Source organism: Saimiri boliviensis, chromosome 7 (assembly GCF_048565385.1).
Source record: "Saimiri boliviensis isolate mSaiBol1 chromosome 7, mSaiBol1.pri, whole genome shotgun sequence".
Classification (NCBI taxonomy): Eukaryota; Metazoa; Chordata; class Mammalia; order Primates; family Cebidae; genus Saimiri; species Saimiri boliviensis.
The window spans coordinates 11,028,488-11,046,686 of record NC_133455.1 but is presented as its reverse complement, the minus strand read 5'-3'; the positions used below and the strand labels follow the sequence as shown (position 1 = coordinate 11,046,686).

Here is an 18,199-nt window from a genome sequence, read left to right as displayed (position 1 = left end):
CTTAGGTTTTTTTGGAATTCAAAACTGTTAACTGCTGACATGAATGGTGTGCTATGACCTAGTTATACAAGACAAAGATGGATTCCAAGTCATAAGGAAAAATCCAGATCTTTTTAAAAAGTCTTCTCCAGTCTTCCAACTGTGAGTCCTTGGGCCTGTTGACAAATGTTAAACACACTGAGACGTCCTGAACTGGATGGTAGAGTCAAAGGAAAAACATTCCCCATTTGCAACAAAGGAAAAACCCACTTGGCCATTTAATTCCATTGCAGAAAAATGGCTTCCCTCATCTGTTGGCCTCTCCTTCGTGTCTGATGAAGGATGTTTTGAGATCAGCGTCTAATAACTCAAGCTCTATAGAAGCCGCACGCTGATTGGCTGCCGCGCCCTGCCGCCCTGCTCCAGCCAATTACCTACCCACGGCCAAATTACAAACCCCGAAAAGAGCCCCAATATGAGCTACACCAGCTCCGAGCCCCGGCGAGGCGGCTCCTGCGCCTCGGCTGCCCGGGAGGAAAGGCAGAGGGGGCTGCAAACGCGTCCTCGCGAAGCCCGGGAGCCTCGGAGTTGAACTCACAAAATGGAAGCTGCGCGCTGATTGGCCGCCGCCACTCCCGGACCTTTAATAAAGAAAGGGGAAGGAAAAGATAAATGCAAAAAAGGGGGACTCTCTCCTCCGCGGGTGGCTGGGGTGGGGGGGGGAAGCATGTGTTCAGGACAATTACAGGGCGCTCCCCTCCAAAAATAAAAACAGAAGAAAGCTTCTATCGCCCAGGTCCAGGCGAGGGCTGCATCCTCCCAGGAATGCGAATGCTAACGTGGTGAACCCTGGTCTCCCCTCCCCAGCTTAGGTCCGGGGAGGGGGTCGCGGCCGGAGGAGGAAGCCGAAGCGCAGATACCTCGATTGCAACTCCTCCGAGTCGACGCCGGCCTCCCCGCGCGGCTCCCCGCGTCCACACACACCCTCGGCCCCCCAGACCCCAGCCCTCTCCCCGGGTCCCCGCGCGCCTGCCTCCGGCCCAGGCAGTTTGGAAACAGTTTTGCAGGCTCGGGACGCACGCCGCGGCGGCCGCGGCTCGGAGGGTAGCCCCGGCCGCGGGAGGTAGAGCCCGGGGAGACCCCCTCCCCCGCCAGCCAAGACCCCCACCCCAGTCCCAGAAGAATAAATAAATTAAAAGGCCTTCCCCCGGGGAGGGGGAGGCAGTGTGGGAGCGCGCGAGTGAGGGGTGGGGGGCCGCTGGGGCCCGGGGCTTTGGCGGCGCAGCTGCCGCCGCCGGGAGAGTGCCTGGGGAAGCGGCGAGGAAGGAGAGGGGAGGAGGAAGAGGAGGAGGAGGAGGAAGAGGAGGAGGGTGAGCGCTCGGGTCGGGCTCCTTAGCGGTGTATTGTGGGATGTGCGGCTACTGGGAGCCGAGCCTCCGCCGCCAGCCGCCTCCCGGGCAGCAGCAGCAGCAGCAGCGGCGGCGGCAGCGGCAGGAGCTCCGGGCCCGGCAGCCGCGGCGGCGGCGGCGCCCCCCTCTCCCGGCCCCCGGTCCGGCCGCCCCGGCCTCGGCTCCCGCGGGGGACACCATGTACTGGCTGGCGGCGCAGGGAGGCCGGCGCCCGGCGGGGATGTAAGCGCGGCTCGGGGAGGGAGAGGCCGCGGCCGGCAGCCGGGCGGCCCGAGCCCCCGGCCCCGGCTCTGGCCCGGGCGGGCGGGCGGGCGGGCGGCGGCGGCGGCGGCGGCGGCGCCAGGCCCTGCCGCCAGCCCCGCGCCCGAGCCAGGCCGAGCGAGCGGGCGAGCGCCACGCCGGGTGGCGGGGCGGGCACCATGGGCCGGAGCCCGCGTCCTCCGGGCGCCCGGGGCCCCGCCAGCCTGCCCCGGGGACCCCCGGGAGCCCCTCGCTGCCGCCCCGAGACGGTGGCCGAGCGGGCGGGCGCGTAATTCTCCCGGAAGGGTTATTCTCTCGCTCCATTCTTGTTTTGGGGGGAGCCAGCGAGACAGCTCCTTTCGGGGCGCGCTGGTAAGGTGGGAGGGGGTGGGGGCCGGCCGATTGGATTGTTTCGCGTGTGTGTAGAAGCGGCCGCCGCTGCCGCGGCGGAGACGACAACAACTTGCTGGTTTTCAGGTTGGGTTAACGGCATGGAGAACAGTCACCCCCCCCACCACCACCACCAGCAGCCCCCGCCGCAGCCCGGCCCTTCGGGCGAGAGGAGGAACCACCATTGGAGAAGTTACAAGTTGATGATTGACCCGGCTCTGAAAAAGGGGCATCATAAACTGTACCGCTACGATGGGCAGCATTTCAGCCTGGCGGTGAGTAGCCGGCGCGCCCCCCGCCCCCCTCCGCCGCGTCCGGGGAGACGCGCGGAGCGGCCAGGGACCCCCGCCCGACCACCCGGCCAACTGTCAGACAGGGCCCATCCCTGGAGTTTGACAAGTGCCTGGAGAAAGGGGTCTGCCCCTGGGGAGGGGGGCAGCCCTCCCATCCCGTCCCTCCCAATTTCTCCCCGCAGATGTCCAGCAACCGCCCGGTGGAAATTGTCGAAGATCCCCGGGTCGTCGGGATCTGGACCAAGAACAAGGAGCTGGAGCTGTCGGTGCCCAAATTCAAAGTAGGACCCCTCCCCACTGCCCCGCCGTCCCCCCTCCCCTCCCGGAGTTCGAAAATAACGCCAGTCCAGACCGAGCCCAGCCGGATTCCCAGTTCCCGCCGTCCCGGGCCGGGGAAGTTTTGGCGGGGAGGGGGAGAGCGCTGGCGAGAGGGTGTCCCCTCGCAGCTACTGTAAACAAAATAACACTGGGTGAAACTGTAATCGCGGCGCGGTTACAGTGTCCCGCACGCCCAGCGGGGGGCTTCAGCCCTCTCGGGAGCTTGGCCCCGAAACCCTCCCCTCTCGCCAGCCCCCTGCCTTTAGGGGGACAACTTCCTAAGCCCAAAGGGTCGCCCCTGACCCGGCAGCAGGAAGAGGAGGCCAGAATGGGGGGTGGGGAAAGAGAAACTGTTTCTTTTTCCCCTTTCCTTCCGAACCCAGAGGACTTCCACGTTCCAAACGATTTAATCCTCCGCTTCCCGGGCCCGCCCGCGTGCATATTTTTTTCCAAAATTTTTTTTTTTTTTTTTTTTTTTTTTTTTTACTTTTTTACCCTTCATTGTTTTCAACGGGCGGGCGAGGTGTTGGAGGAATGTTGGGTTTTCTCTTCGGTTTAAACGTTCTCCAAACTCCCTTCCCCTTTGGCCCCTGCCAGATCGATGAGTTCTACGTGGGCCCGGTGCCTCCGAAGCAGGTGACATTTGCCAAGCTGAATGATAACATCCGAGAAAACTTCCTAAGGGATATGTGCAAAAAGTATGGGGAGGTGGAGGAGGTGGAGATTTTGTACAACCCCAAGACCAAGAAGCACCTCGGCATTGCCAAGGTGGTCTTTGCCACCGTCCGGGGTGCCAAGGAGGCCGTTCAGCACTTGCACAGCACTTCCGTCATGGGCAACATTATCCACGTGGAGCTGGACACCAAAGGTGAGCCTGGCAGGGGAGGAGTGATGGGATACCTGTCAGCTGGACCCTTTCCCTCCCCGGCCGCTTCTGCAGCGTGGGGAGGACCCCCCCCCCAACCCTTCCTTGGAATCCCCTCGAAAACCTTATTTATTTTCTTGCCCCCCGCCCTCTTGAGGGTAGAGTAGTGGAGCTAAATGTGTTGTCTGTTGCTAGGAGACCGTCTGTAATTTACCAAATGTGCCGTTGTTGGCCACCACAGCCCTAGGGACCACCCGGAGGCTTCCCCACCGCTGACACCCCCTCGGGCCCCTTCTCTGAGCCCTGGTGGCCTGGGTTTAGACAGTCCCCAGTGTTGCCTGTGTTAGGGGATGAGGCAGAATTTGTTTACTTGTGGGGGACTGAGGGAGTGCCACTAGAATGCCTTTAATACGTCAAGAGAAGGTCTGGAAACGAAAAAGAGTCCTCTAAGGATTCAGGGTGCCCCCCCCTCCCTTGCTGCCCCTTCCCCCTGGAAGTGGGAGCCAATCTGGGGCCAGGAGTGTTGTTTCATTGATAAGGTTCCTGATTGAGCTGGGAAGAGAGGGGCGGGAGGCTCAGGGTGCTTCAGGGTTGACACTGTGTCTTCCCTCCTCTCTCTTAAAGAGACCGCAGCACCTCCCCTGCATTGGAATCAGCTGGGTGCTCTCTGGTGCTGGCTGGGGAGGCCACACCTCCCACCCTGTGGGTCTGCAGAGGCCCCTGCAGGACCGATAGGCTTGCAGGACCCAGAGCATTCCCCAAAGTGTGCCCGATGCCTCTCTAGGGAAGCTCCCACCACTAAAAGAAGGTGCTGAGTGCTCTGAGGATCGGCCAGCTCTTTGGGGAGACACTGAATCCCTAGCCCACCAGGGTCCCTTGGGAAGCCATGCTGGGAGGGCAAAAGTGCAGCTTCCAGGAATTTCGTGAGCGCGGGGTTCAGGGACAACTGGGACACACCAAACCCAAGGCAGGAAAATCAGAACTTTTCTTTTTTTTTTTTTTTTGCGTTTAATGATTAAAATGTATTGACCAAGCTCTAAGCTGGTGCCGGGGGTGGTGGTGATTATTCCACGCACACTTGCCGAGCCTGTGCCTGGTCCTGCGTCTCCTCTCAGGGCACAGCCCTCCCACCCCTTTCCCTAGCCTCTCAGTCTGGGGGGGGTTGGGAGGTAGTGAGGACCTTGGGTGGCTGCAGTCTGATTTCTCCCTGAGAACTGAATTGAATGTGGCACCCCCTCCCCCATCACAGGCCCACATTTTAAGCAGCAGCCAGGTCTCAAAATTTCATTTCTGGGGGAAAAAAAAGAAAACACAAAGGCTCTCAGAGACTGCTAACTAAGTGTGTATTTCAAGAAAGAGACCAGTAAAGTGTAGCTCCAGGAACGTGTCTTTTTTGCATATGTAAGCAGCTGCCTCTGAGACTCTATAAATATCGATAACCCCCGCGCCCCGGTCTAGAAAAGCCTCCTCTGCTGAGGGGTAGAGGGTTGGAGCTCAGGGTAGTCCCCCAGCCGCCTCGAGGCCCTCAGCCGGGTCAGGGGCTGTGGCTTTCACGGTAATGTGCTCCTAGAGTGTGTTGCAAAGTCCACTGCTCACCTGTCCCCAGATATTTACAAACTCTGGCTTCTGTGCCACGGGCTTCCCCTCCTCTTGCTGCAAGCACCTGGCTGTTGAGCAGAAAGGGGGATAGGCCTGGCTCTTTCTTTGGGCACCATGGCCCAGGTAATGGAGTGGGGGTTGGTGTCACGGGTAGCAGTTTTGGGTTTGGGTTGGGAGGAGTCTCAGCTCCATGAGGCATGAGCTTCTGGATCTCAGGATCAGTAAAATGGTGTAGCTCAGCAGCTTTGTTGAACAGGTGGGGACCCTGAGTGAGGTCCAGAGGGGGTGGGAACTCGGTCAGGGTCACACAGCCTCCCCAGGCCGGGGGTCTCAGGCCCAAGGGACCCGCCAGGGTGCCATGTAGGTTGGAATCCCTGTGGGGGCTGCCCCGTCCTGGAACCTCACTGAGTCACCCCTTTCCTGCCCATCCACAGGGGAAACCCGAATGCGGTTCTATGAACTGCTGGTCACTGGCCGTTACACCCCGCAGACCCTCCCAGTGGGCGAGCTGGATGCTGTCTCTCCAATCGTGAATGAGACCCTGCAGGTGGGTTTATGGCCGTCAGTCTGCCCCATCACCAGTGCTCTGATGTGCCCCCCACCTCTGAAAAGCGTCACCAACTCTGATGAGACCCCCAGCCCACCCCATCTCTCTCCAGCTTTGGAGACCAAGGCCTAGGAGGTTGTGAAGCCTGGCCATGCCCCCCAAGCCCTTCTGCAGTGGGGCTCCCTGGGATTGGTCCTGTTTCCTGTGGCATCCCCCCTCCCCAGCACAGGCTTCAACTCCCATAGACATAGAGCCTGCCCGGGTTCCCATGTTGATGCCAAAACATTGCTGTTTCCAGGGTCCTTAGTGTCTGAGGTCCTGGGTACGCCACTACCCTGAACCCAGAAACTGGAGTTCATGCCCCGCCTTCCAGAGAAAGACTGCCTCCTTCCAAACCACTGCCTCCCAGGACGTGGGACAACTCTTGTGTGGGGCAAGTCTCATGCCAGCTCCTCCCTGGCATTGGGCATCAATCCAGTCACCTCGGGACTGAAGAGCCTTTGCCGACTAGCTGTCGCTGGCCTGTTCATCACTTTATTTTTATTTATTTTTTTTATTTTGAGAGAGTCTCACTCTGTCCCCCAGACTAGAGTGCAGTGGCGTGATCTTGGCTCACTACAACCTTTGCCTCCTGGGCTCAAGTGATTCTCCTGCCTCAGCCTCCTGAGTAGCTGGGATTATAGGCACATGCCACCGCACCTGGCTGATTTTTGTATTTCTGGTAGAGATGGGTTTTCACCATGTTGGCCAGGCTGGTCTTGAACTCCTGACCTCAAGTGATCCACCCACCTTGGACTCCCAAAGTGTTGGGTTTACAGGCGTGAGCCACCACACCTGGGCCTGGCCTCTGTTTGTCACTTTAAATCCTGAACCACTGGGCGGCTGGGAGGACAAAGCCGTTGGCCATGCTCTCAGGCACAAGATAGTTCTTGCTCATAATCCTGCATGGAAGGTCTGATTTCTGACAGCCAGAGGCAAAGAAAATCCCAGCCTAAACCAAGATATCATAGTCTTTTCTCTTCTCTAGCTCCTCTGGGATTTGGAAAAACCTTCAAGTTTCCCTGAACATAATTGGTTGCCCCTAAGATAAGAGAAAAAGTTAGTACCATCCTGCCACTCCTCCTCAGTCCCCTACTCCCATTCCTTATGCTGCAGTCGTAGAGCAGTTTGGCTCTCAGCGCCCCAGCAGCCAGAGTGAGAAGGGAAACACACGCCCCCACCCCCCACCCACCCCCCACGCCCCCAGAGAAAGGGATCTCACCTGTCTTTCTCTCCTCAGCTGTCAGATGCCCTGAAGCGCCTCAAGGATGGAGGCCTGTCTGCAGGCTGTGGCTCTGGCTCCTCCTCTGTCACCCCCAATAGTGGTGGGACACCCTTTTCCCAGGACACGGCTTACTCCAGCTGCCGCCTGGACACACCCAACTCCTACGGACAGGGCACCCCGCTCACGCCGCGCCTGGGCACCCCCTTCTCACAGGACTCCAGCTACTCCAGCCGCCAGCCCACACCCTCTTACCTCTTCGGCCAGGACTCTACAGTGACCTTCAAGGCCCGGCGCCACGAGAGCAAGTTCACGGACGCCTACAACCGCCGCCACGAACATCATTATGTCCACACCTCTCCTGCAGTCACTGCAGTGGCCGGGGCCACAGCTGCCTTCCGGGGTTCCTCAGACCTCCCATTTGGAGCAGTCAGCAGCACTGGGGGCAGCAGTGGGCCCCCCTTCAAGGCCCAACCACAGGATTCGGCCACATTTGCCCACACTCCACCGCCCGCCCAAGCAACCCCAGCTCCTGGATTCAAGTCTGCTTTCTCTCCGTATCAGACCCCAGTGGCCCACTTCCCTCCACCCCCAGAAGAGCCGACCCCCACCACCACCTTCGGGGCCCGCGATGGCGGGGAGTTCAGGAGGGCACCGGCACCCCCACCCCTGCCACCTGCTGAGCCTCTGGCCAAGGAGAGGCCAGGCACGCCCCCCGGCCCACCGCCTCCCGACACCAACAGCATGGAGCTAGGTGGCCGGCCCACCTTCGGCTGGAGTCCAGAGCCCTGTGACAGCCCCGGGACGCCCACGCTGGAGTCATCCCCTGCGGGGCCGGAGAAGCCCCACGACAGCCTGGACTCGCGAATCGAGATGCTGCTGAAGGAGCAGCGCACCAAGCTGCTCTTCCTGCCGGTGCCCGACTCAGACACTGAGCTGCAGATGGAGGGCAGCCCCATCTCCTCCTCCTCCTCCCAGCTCTCCCCACTGGCCCCCTTCGGCACCAACTCCCAGCCCGGCTTCCGCGGTCCCACGCCCCCCTCCTCGCGCCCCTCCAGCACCGGCCTGGAGGACATCAGCCCAACGCCTCTGCCAGACTCTGACGAGGAGGAGGAGCTCAACCTGAGCCTTGGGCCTCGGCCTCCACCCGAGCCCGGCCCCCCGGACCCTGCTGGGCTTCTGGGCCAGACAGCTGAGGTGGCCTTGGACCTGGTTGGAGACAGAACCCCGACCTCAGAGAAGATGGATGAGGTACCACCATGTCTGTCCATCTGTCGGGGACTGGTCTCGTCCATCCTGTATCTCCCTTTCCCACTTGAAACATTTAGCGTGACTAGCTAAGATGCAGAAGCAATGGGGCTAGGAAAGCCAATATAACAGGTAGAACTTAGAGAATAAAAAGGTGATGCAAAAAGCCCCAGGGGCTGTGATTGAGCAGCTGGTTTGGCAATGAGCTCCCTAGCAGCCACGGAGAGAAGGAAAACATGGCCTAGTTCTGATGCTTTCCTTGTTAGGCAAGAAGTCAACTTTGGCCGGGCGTGGTGGCTCACGCCTGTAATCCCAGCACTTTGGGAGGCCGAGGCAGGCGGATCATGAGGTTAGGAGTTCGAGACCAGCCTGACCAACATGGTGAGACCCCGTCACTACTAAAAATACAAAAATTACATGGGCATGGGGATGTACGCCTGTAAACCAGCTACTCAGGAGGCTGAGGCAGGAGAATCGCTTGAACCCTGGAGGTTGTGGTGTGAGCCAAGATCGCGCCACTGCACTCCAGCCTGGGTGACAGAATGGGACTCCATCTCAAAAAAAAAAAAAAAAAAAAAAGGTCTATTTATCCTAGGGATAAATTCTGACCTGAGCCTCTTGGGTAGGAGTTTGCTGAGACTTCAGAGAGTATGAGCTGTGGGAATGGCTCCTGGTCCCTTGTCTGTTGCATGGCTTGGGAATGGTCAGTGAGGGTCCTGGTGCACAGGCAGAGGGGAGGAGAGGGATTGGCCAGAGTTCTGTGCTGGAATAGGTGGGGTGGAGCCCTGGATCACTGTCTCCTAGAGCCTAGTGCCCTCTGAAGAGGCGGAAACCATGGCAGGCAGGAAAGGAGCTGAAGTTTCCCTTCTCCCACTGGCTCTGGGGATGAAGGAGTTAAGAGCTAATTGGGAGGCCAGGCGCGGTGGCTCACGCCTGTAATCCTAGAACTTTGGGAGGCCGAGGTGGGTGGATCACCTGAGGTCAGGAGTTCAAGACCAGCCTGGCCATCATGGTGAAACCCCATCTTTAAAAAAGAAAAAAAAAAAAGCTAACTTGGGGTGGTGGGGGAGCGGTGCCATGTAGCCAGAAACAGGCAAAGTTGACCATCCTCCACCCTCTCCTCACCTCTTGGGGTCTCATTGCCTAAACCTCCAGCCTCAGGAAGTCCCACCCAGGGGTTAGGGTGAGGGTTGCCACGTGCCAGGTTCCCTTGGGAGGGGGGTCATCTTCCTTGGGTCATCTTCCTTGGCTCCTCTCCTCTATCCCGGTCCAGGCACCTACCTGCCTTGGAGCCATATCCCCTGTGGGCAAGGGCAGCCAGGGGCTTAGAGCTCTGTGTCCCTGTGGGCGGAGGGGGAGGACTCCCCCTTCCTGGGCCCTTTGATTAGGCGCGTCTGGCTGCCTCAGGGAGGAACCAGAGGAACTTGGCTTGCCTGGGAGGGTGCTGCAGGTGGCTGGGGCTCCAGGGGGCCTCCAGGCAGTTCTGGGGAAGTGGTTTCTAGTATCATGGGGTCCAGGCAGGGGGCGTTGACAGGTGTGCAGCCGTAGGGGGGCCGCCGGCCCTGGCACCCTCCTCCTCCACTCCCTCCAGGCTTCCTGGGGTGGGGAGTGTTTGCCATGCTGACCACGGTCCACAGCTGAGAGGCCAGAGTGGCTGGAGCGAAAGGCAGGCTCAGGCAGAGGTGCTGGGAGCTGTGGTCTGGGACCGGCCGCCAGCGCAGGGAGCCGCCTACTGCTGGGAAGCTCCAGGCTGGCCCGCGGGTGCCCCCTGCCGGCGCCGGGGAGCAACACCTGGGCTTCCTGCGGGCGAGCTCAGTGCGGGGATTTGGACCCTGTCCCAGCCTAGGCTGAGGTTGAGGTGGGGGAGCGGCGCAGGCGGGGCCCCCCGGGGCTGCAGGGGGAGCTTCTCTTCTAAACAGTGGCTGGTCGTTAAAAGTTCAGGCTCCTTGAGCCGTGAGGCCCTGCCCAGTCACTTTCTGCTTATGTGACCCTGGGAAAGGCACTTTCCCTCTCTGAGTCTCAGTTTCGTCATCTGCCAAATGGACCCGTGAGGGCCCCTGCAGCACAGGGCCTTGGCTTAAGTGAGGTCCTGCACGGGATGCTCCGGGCATCGCCAGGCCTACTGGGTGTCCGGTGCTCAGCACATTCCTGCCGCTTCTCACCCCAGGACCGAGGGGCGGAGGGAGGGGCAGGGCCAGCGGGGCTGGAGCGCAGGATCCGCCTCCTGTGATTGGCTGGCGACGACGGCCTGGGTTAACCCTCTGCGTGCCGAGGTGCGAGGTGCGGCGCGCTGTGCTCGGCGCTGTCCAGGACTGATCTGGGGAGTGCTTGCCGTTTGAGGATCCAGCCTAGCCCGCCTGTCTCTTCTCTTCTTCATGTGCATGGGGACCCTGAGAAGGAGAGTGTGTGTGTGTGTGTGCGCGCGCGTGTGTGTTCACAGAGGGGACATGGTAAAGTCCAGAGCTTCCTGCCGCTGCCTGAGTTTTGGTATTCCTCCTCCTCCCCCTACCTCCAGTTTACCTCTGAGGCTTCCTCTCTTGTAGTCAGACCTGCTCTTGCAACTTGCACAGACCCCCACCTCCACCCCGACTCCTCCTCAGCCTTCAAAGGTCCCTCCACCCCAGTTCCAGGCCTTTCTACTCAGCTCCCTAAAGTCCCACGCCCATCCTTGGCACCTCCCGCATTCGCCCCTCACCACCTCCCTGGGTCCCAGCTGCCTCCCTGTACTGGGCATGCCGGTCCTGGGCCCAGCGCTGCTACTGACTGGCCGTGCCGCGGGGCCACGGCTGAGGCTCTGAGTGTGTTTCCTCACTGTTGGGGGGTCGGACAGAGCCCCCCGCCCTGTGAGATTATCTTTCGGATAAGAAATGAGACGGCCCTCTGCAGCACTTAGCCCCACGTGGGCCCATACTGAGCGTGCAGTCCTGAGACTAGGTGAAAAGAGTAATCAAGGAAAAATAAATAACAGCACGCTTCCTGTTTATGGCCTTAGCCCTGCTTAAACGCCCCCCACCCCCCAAATCCAATGTCACCTTCCCTGCCTGGCCATCTGCCGTGGAGTGAGGATAGCAGGCTGACAGAGCATAGGCTGAGGAACTGCTTCCTGGTTCAAATCCCGGCTCTGTCTATTGTGGGCTGTGTGGCTTTGGGCAGGTTACTTAAATTCTCTGTGTCCCAATTTCCTTGTGGCATAACATGGAGTTAAATATAGGGCTGTTCCGAGAATTAGCTGAGTTAATAAATGTGAAGTGTTTGGAAGGGCCCTGGCAGCTGGGTGCGGTGGCTCATGCCTGTGATCCCAGCACTTTGGGAGGCTGAAGTGAGCGGATCACAAAGTCAGGAGTTCAAGACCATCCTGGCAAACACAGTGAAACACTGTGTCTGCTAAAAATATAAAAATTAATTGGGTGCGGTAGCACATGCCTGTAGTCCCAGCTACTTGGGAGTCTGAGGCAGGAGAATCGCTTGGACCCAAGACGCGGAGGTTGCAGTGAGCCGAGATCGCGCCATTGCACTCCAGCCTGGGCCAACAGAGCAAGACTCCAAAGGCCCTGGCACCTAAGAGACACTCTGGAAATGGTAACTATTTGTATTATCTTCTCTGCATACAAATTGCAACAGAATCTCTCGAACTGCAATCGTCTCCTGCCCTGTGCCCCACTCCTCTCCCTGCCTGCTTTCTCTCCCTCACCTTTCCCATCTTCATCTGCGTCTTCCTTTGCCTCTTCCTGCGGGTCCAGCTCCACAGGAGTGAGATTGTTGTCTGCCTGGTCACCTCTGTCTCCCCAGTACCCACTCCAGTGCCTGGCATACAGGTACTGGGTAAATGTTTTTTGAATTGGAATGAATGAATCCTAGTGGTAACTTCACGAGGTAGGGACTGTGATGCCCATTTTGCAAATGAAGATGCTGAGGCTTGGAGAGGCTGAAGGACTCGCACGGGGTCATGCCGCTGGGAGTGCCGCTGACCGCTAGTCTTCCAGGAGGGGCTCTAGGAGCGTTTGGCCCCGCAGACTCACCTCACCGTCTCTCCCTGCTCTCTCTGCAGGGCCAGCAGTCCTCAGGCGAGGACATGGAGATCTCGGATGACGAGATGCCCTCGGCCCCCATCACCAGTGCCGACTGCCCCAAGCCGATGGTGGTGACCCCAGGAGGGGGGGCTGTGGCAGCCCCTTCCGTGCTGGCCCCAACCCTGCCGCTGCCCCCACCACCTGGCTTCCCCCCGCTGCCCCCCCCACCACCACCACCCCCACCGCAGCCTGGCTTCCCCATGCCCCCACCTCTGCCCCCACCCCCACCCCCACCCCCTCCAGCCCACCCTGCTGTGACAGTGCCCCCACCACCCCTGCCAGCACCACCTGGGGTCCCACCCCCACCCATCCTGCCGCCACTGCCCCCCTTTCCGCCGGGCCTGTTCCCTGTGATGCAGGTGGACATGAGCCACGTGCTGGGTGGCCAGTGGGGCGGCATGCCCATGTCCTTCCAGATGCAAACGCAGGTGCTCAGCCGGCTGATGACAGGCCAGGGCGCCTGCCCCTACCCGCCCTTCATGGCCGCCGCAGCTGCCGCTGCCTCAGCCGGGCTCCAGTTTGTCAACCTGCCGCCCTACCGGGGCCCCTTCTCCCTGAGCAACTCCGGCCCGGGCCGCGGGCAGCACTGGCCACCACTGCCCAAGTTTGACCCATCAGTGCCTCCGCCAGGCTATGTGCCCCGCCAGGAGGACCCGCACAAGGCCACAGTGGATGGCGTCCTGCTGGTGGTCCTAAAGGAGCTCAAGGCCATCATGAAGCGGGACCTGAACCGCAAGATGGTGGAAGTGGTGGCTTTCCGGGCCTTCGACGAGTGGTGGGACAAGAAGGAGCGGATGGCCAAGGTGGGTGGGTGCAGGGCCCCCCAGGATGGCTTGGGGGTGGGGGGCAGGACCCCAGCCAGGCACCTGCTCTTCCCCTGAGACTGTTAACTGGAAATGCTGCTGCAAACCCCCAGTGTAGGAGCTGCATTCCTGTGGCCACTTTCAAAGTTCTGCAAACTGTGCTCCCATTCAGCGGCCACTAGCTGCACGAGGCTCTTTCAGTTTAAATCAACAGCCAGGCATGGTGGCTCACACCTATAATCCCAGCACTTTGGGAGGCTGAGGTGGGAGGATTGCTTGAGCCTAGGAGTTCAACATAGTAAGAGCCCATCTCTAAAAATAAATTTGTAAATTAATTTAAATTAATTTAAATTTTACTCTGTTAATTCAGACAGTAAAATTTAAAACTCCTTTTTGGCACGTGCCACACTTCAAGTGCCCAGTAGCCACAGGTGCATAGTGGCCTCATACGAGACAGCTGGTGCAGACTGTTCCCGCCACTGCAGATGGCTCACAGCTGTGACGCCCTTTGAACTTGGCTCCTCTCACCTACCCTCATGTCACCTTTTACAGGCAGCCCTGTCTTGGCTTGGACCACTCCCCCGACCCTTTTTTTTTTTTTTTTTTTTGAAGCAGGGTCCTCACTGAATCGTACAGGCTGGAGTATAGCGGCACAATCATAGTTCACTACACCTCAACCTCCCTGTGCTCAAGGGATCCTCCCACCTCAGCCTCCCAAGTAGCTGGGGCTACAGGCATGCACCACCACACTCAGCTAATTTTTGTATTTTTCTGTAAAGATAGAGTTTCGCCATGTTGTCCAGGCTAGTCTTGAACTCCTGGACTCAAGTGATCCTCTGCCTTTTGAGCTGGGATTATATGCATGAGCCACTGCTCCTGGCCTACTTACTTTTTTTTTGTTGTTTGGAGTGCTATGGTTTGATCTCAGCCCACTGCAGCCTCCACCTCCTGGGTTCAAGCGATTCTCCTGCCTTGGTGTCTTGAGTAGCTGGGATTATATGCACCCACAGCCATGCCTGGCTAATTTTTATATTTTTAGTACAGGGTTTCACTGTGTTGGCCAGGCTGGTCTTGCACTCCTGACCTTAAGTGATCTCCCTGCATCAGCCTCCCAAAGTGCTGGGATTACAGGTGTGAGCCATGATGCCTGGCCTTTTTTCCCCTTTTTAACATATTATTTGCCTGTTGGTAATCTTACGAGTAAACTAAAATTACTTTCTTAATGCATAAGAGAGAACTTTTTCTTCAATACTTTAAACTCCCCTCAATCACTCCCCTCCACCTGTTCCCTCCTGCTCCCTCCCCGCAGGGGTGACCTTGGTTATGAGTTTTAGTGTCCCCTGGAGCATGCTTTGGGAATTGCTTGCTCTCTGCAGCTGCAGGTAAGCGGCATCTGTCAGAGCCTGTTTGTTATCCGCATAACTGGGCAGTAAAATTAGAATGAACCTCTGAAATCACTGAAACACAGCTCTTTATGGTATGGCCAAATTACACTGACCCTACAGGAACAGCTAATAGCAAAGCCATTCGCAATTTGAATAAAAAGAGCCACTGGCCTCCCTGCACCTCGCAAAGCTCTTACTGTGGCTCATTTTGTTAATTCTCACAGCATCCCTTTGAGGGCAGAGCATTTCAAAACTACAGGGGCAACCCTTAGCGGGCAGTGAAATCAAGCCAGTAGGTAACTGTTTGTAATGCCTGGAAACGGAAGAGAAGGTGGGATGGTGTCAGTCTTACCTTGTGAGGGTGGCATTGCCGCTGTGGCACAGATGTGTCCCTGTGGTGTAGTGTTTGGAACTCAGTCTGCAAAGTGCCAAGGCCACTGTTGTGAGGAAGGCCGTGGCAGTAGTCCCATTTTCCAGAGGAGGACATTGAGGATCTGTGCAGCCGAGCGGTAATCGGGAGCCTCCTGGGTAACTTAGGGCAGAGTGTGGCTAGGTGTGTCGGGAGTGAGGATGCAGTTACCTGGGGTGGCTATTACTGCTGAGTGGAAGGCAGCTGGCCTGGGGAGGGCTCCCTGCAGGGGCCGGTGGTGCCAGAACCGGTGACGGTGCCCTCCTGTCTCCATCCCAGGCCTCGCTGACCCCCGTGAAGTCGGGCGAGCACAAGGACGAGGATAGGCCGAAGCCTAAGGACCGTATCGCCTCCTGCCTGCTGGAGTCATGGGGCAAGGGCGAGGGCCTAGCCTACGAGGGCCTGGGCTTGGGCATCGGCTTGCGCGGGGCCATTCGCCTGCCGTCCTTCAAGGTCAAGAGGAAGGAGCCCCCAGACACCACCTCGTCTGGCGACCAGAAGCGGCTGCGGCCCTCGACCTCTGTGGATGAGGAAGATGAAGGTTGGTGCCCTGGGTGCTGGGGTCCTGTTCTTCCAAATCCCCCACGGCCCAGCTCTGACTCCCTCCCTTTCCGCAGAGTCCGAGCGGGAGCGGGACCGGGACGTGACGGACACCCCCTGTGAGCTTGCCAAGCGGGACCCCAAGAGTGTGGGTGTGCGGCGGCGGCCCGCACGGCCTCTGGAGCTGGACAGCGGTGGGGAGGAGGATGAGAAGGAATCCTTGTCGGTGTCCTCATCCTCATCGGCATCCTCATCCTCGGGCTCCTCAACCACCTCACCCTCGTCCTCGGCCTCTGACAAGGAGGAGGAGCAGGAGAGCACCGAGGAGGAAGAGGAGGAGGAGGAGGAGGAGGAGGAGGGGGAGGAGGAGGAGGAGGAGGAGGAGGGCCCCAGGAGCCAGCTGTCCTCCTCCTCGACCTCATCCACATCAGATAAGGTACCTAGCAGGCCAGGAGGCCTCGGGGCTGGGCTGGGCGACAAGGGCCAGGCCCTTCAGCTCACCTGTCCCTACCTGTCCATCTCCCCCAGGATGACGATGATGACAGTGATGACCAAGATGAGTCTGAGAACGATGACGAAGACACAGCCCTGTCAGAGGCGAGTGAGAAGGACGAAGGGGACTCGGATGGAGGTGAGCAGGGAGGCTTCGGCCGCCTGGCCCTCCCGGGGTCCCTCCTCCCCTGGAGCAGAGCCTCGGCAATTGTCAGAAACGCTTTGAGGCAAAATGTTATGCTTTTGAGACCTTACCTTATTAAAACCCACACACGGGGTGGTAGGTGATTCCATCCTCAGGGAGTGTCCCGAACAGAATGGCACATCCATAGAGACAGAAAGCAGGTCCGTGGGCCTCAGGGCTGGGAGTCTGCTGTGGGGGCACCTGCTCAGCCTATGTGGCTTCCTTTTCAGGCTGCTGAAAATATTTAGGGACCAGATAGAGGTGGTGGTTGTACAACATTACAAATGTACGAAATGATGCTGGAATAGTCACTGTAAAACGAGCAGCTGGCCAGGCGCAGTGGCTCACACCTGTAATCCCAGCACTTTGGGAGGCCAAGACGGGAGGATCACCTGAGGTCAGGAGTTCAAGACTAGCCTGGCCAACATAGTGAAACTCCGTCTCTACTAAAAATACAACAATTAGCCGAGTGTGGTGGCAGGTGCCTGTAATCCCAGCTACTTGGGAGGCTGAGGCAGGAGAATCACTTAAACCTGGGAGGCAGAGGAGGCAGAGGTTGCAGTGAGTTGAGATTGCACCATTGCACTCCAGGCTGGGTGACAGAGTGACACTTCACCTCAAAAAAAATAGTAATAATTTTTTTTTTAAAAAGTGAGGAGTTTTCTGTTAAGTCAGTTTATTTATTTATTTATTTTTTTGGAGACAGAGTTTCGCTCTTGTTACCCAGGCTGGAGTGCAATGGCACGATCTCGGCTCACCGCAACCTCCGCCTCCTGGGTTCAAGCAATTCTCCTGCCTCAGCCTCCTGAGTAGCTGGGATTACAGGCACGCGCCACCATGCCCAGCTAATTTTTGTATTTTTAGTAGAGACGGGGTTTCACCATGTTGACCAGGATGGTCTCGATCTCTTGACCTCGTGATCCACCCGCCTCGGCCTCCCAAAGTGCTGGGATTACAGGCTTGAGCCACCGCGCCCGGCCTGTTAAGTCAGTTTTACCTCAATTTAAAAAAATTACTACTAGCAGCTGAGTACAATGCTCTCGCGCCTGTAATCCCAGCACTTTGGGAGGCTGAGGCAAGTGGATCACCGGAGGTCAGGAGTTTGAAACCAGCCTGGCCAACATAGCGAAGCCCTGTCCCTACTAAAAATACAAAATTAGCCAGGTGTGGTGGTGCGTGCTGTTACCCAGCTACTTGGGAGGCTGAGGCGGGGAGAATCTCTTGAACCTGGGAAGTGGAGGCTGCAGTGAGCCGAGATTGCACCACTGCACTCCAGCCCGGGCGACAAGAGCAAGACTCCCCCTTAAAAAAAATGCCTGTTAGTGAACACACGCCACACACACATATCTGAGGGCCGTGTTCAGCCTGAGGCCATTGGTGAGGGGTCTGGGCAGGGCTGGGGCACAGCGGTCCTCAGGCGGCCCCCCCTCTGTGTCCCCCATCCAGAGGAGACGGTGAGCATTGCAACCTCCAAGGCTGAAGGCACGTCGTCCAGTGAGAGTTCTGAGTCTTCCGAGTTTGAGTCCAGCTCCGAGTCCTCGCCCTCGTCCTCGGAGGATGAAGAGGAAGTAGTGGCCAGGGAAGAGGAAGAAGAGGAAGAGGAGGAGGAGGCCATGGTAGCAGATGAGAGCATGGCTTCTGCAGGCCCCGAGGACTTTGAGCAGGATGGGGAGGAAGTGACTGTGGCCTCGGGGACACTGGCGATGGACTCGTTGGGCGTGGAAGAGGAGGTGAACATCGAGACTGAGGCTGTGGCCCCTGAGGAGCGGCCCCCCATGCTGGCTGAGCCCCCCTTGCCTGTGGGCGTTGAAGAGCCAGCGAACTCCAGGGAGCCCCCTGAGGAGCCAGGTGTGAGCCAGGAAGGGGCCATGTTGCTGTCTCCAGAGCCCCCTGCGACACAGGTGGAGACCCGACCCCCATCGTCCCCTGAGCGAGCTCCAGGTAACACCTGCATCCCCCTGGGAGGGTGCTGGGAAGTCCTCGCCATCAGAATCAACCTGGGCTTCCTTGGGTAGATCGCTGACTGTCCCCAGCCTCGGTTTCCCCTGTCAAACAGCGTCAGTCACGCCTCCCTCAAGTGAGATGAGCCTGGCACTGCATGGATTCCTGAAGGGGAACCGCTGCTGCTATCAGTCCCCACTGCCAGTGTTGCCCTGCTGGCTTGGTC

The 18,199-nt window shown here is 58.7% G+C and overlaps 1 protein-coding gene across 3 annotated transcripts in view; it reads left to right on the top strand.

Moving 5' to 3' along the window:
• The first annotated feature begins 1,149 nt into the window (after positions 1-1,149).
• The window catches only part of SETD1B (SET domain containing 1B, histone lysine methyltransferase), a 30,401-nt gene continuing 13,351 nt past the window's right edge, over positions 1,150-18,199 (top strand). Inside the window, exons 1-11 of one of the 3 annotated variants that reach the window (XM_039471572.2) lie at positions 1,150-1,349; positions 2,106-2,293; positions 2,494-2,592; positions 3,227-3,497; positions 5,528-5,640; positions 6,920-8,152; positions 12,198-13,022; positions 15,096-15,357; positions 15,434-15,792; positions 15,885-15,987; positions 17,479-17,973. In XM_039471572.2, the coding sequence (XP_039327506.1) occupies positions 2,120-2,293; positions 2,494-2,592; positions 3,227-3,497; positions 5,528-5,640; positions 6,920-8,152; positions 12,198-13,022; positions 15,096-15,357; positions 15,434-15,792; positions 15,885-15,987; positions 17,479-17,973 (3,934 nt within the window). In that variant the 5' untranslated portion in view covers positions 1,150-1,349; positions 2,106-2,119. The other 2 variants (XM_039471571.2, XM_039471573.2) reach the window with 2 other exon arrangements.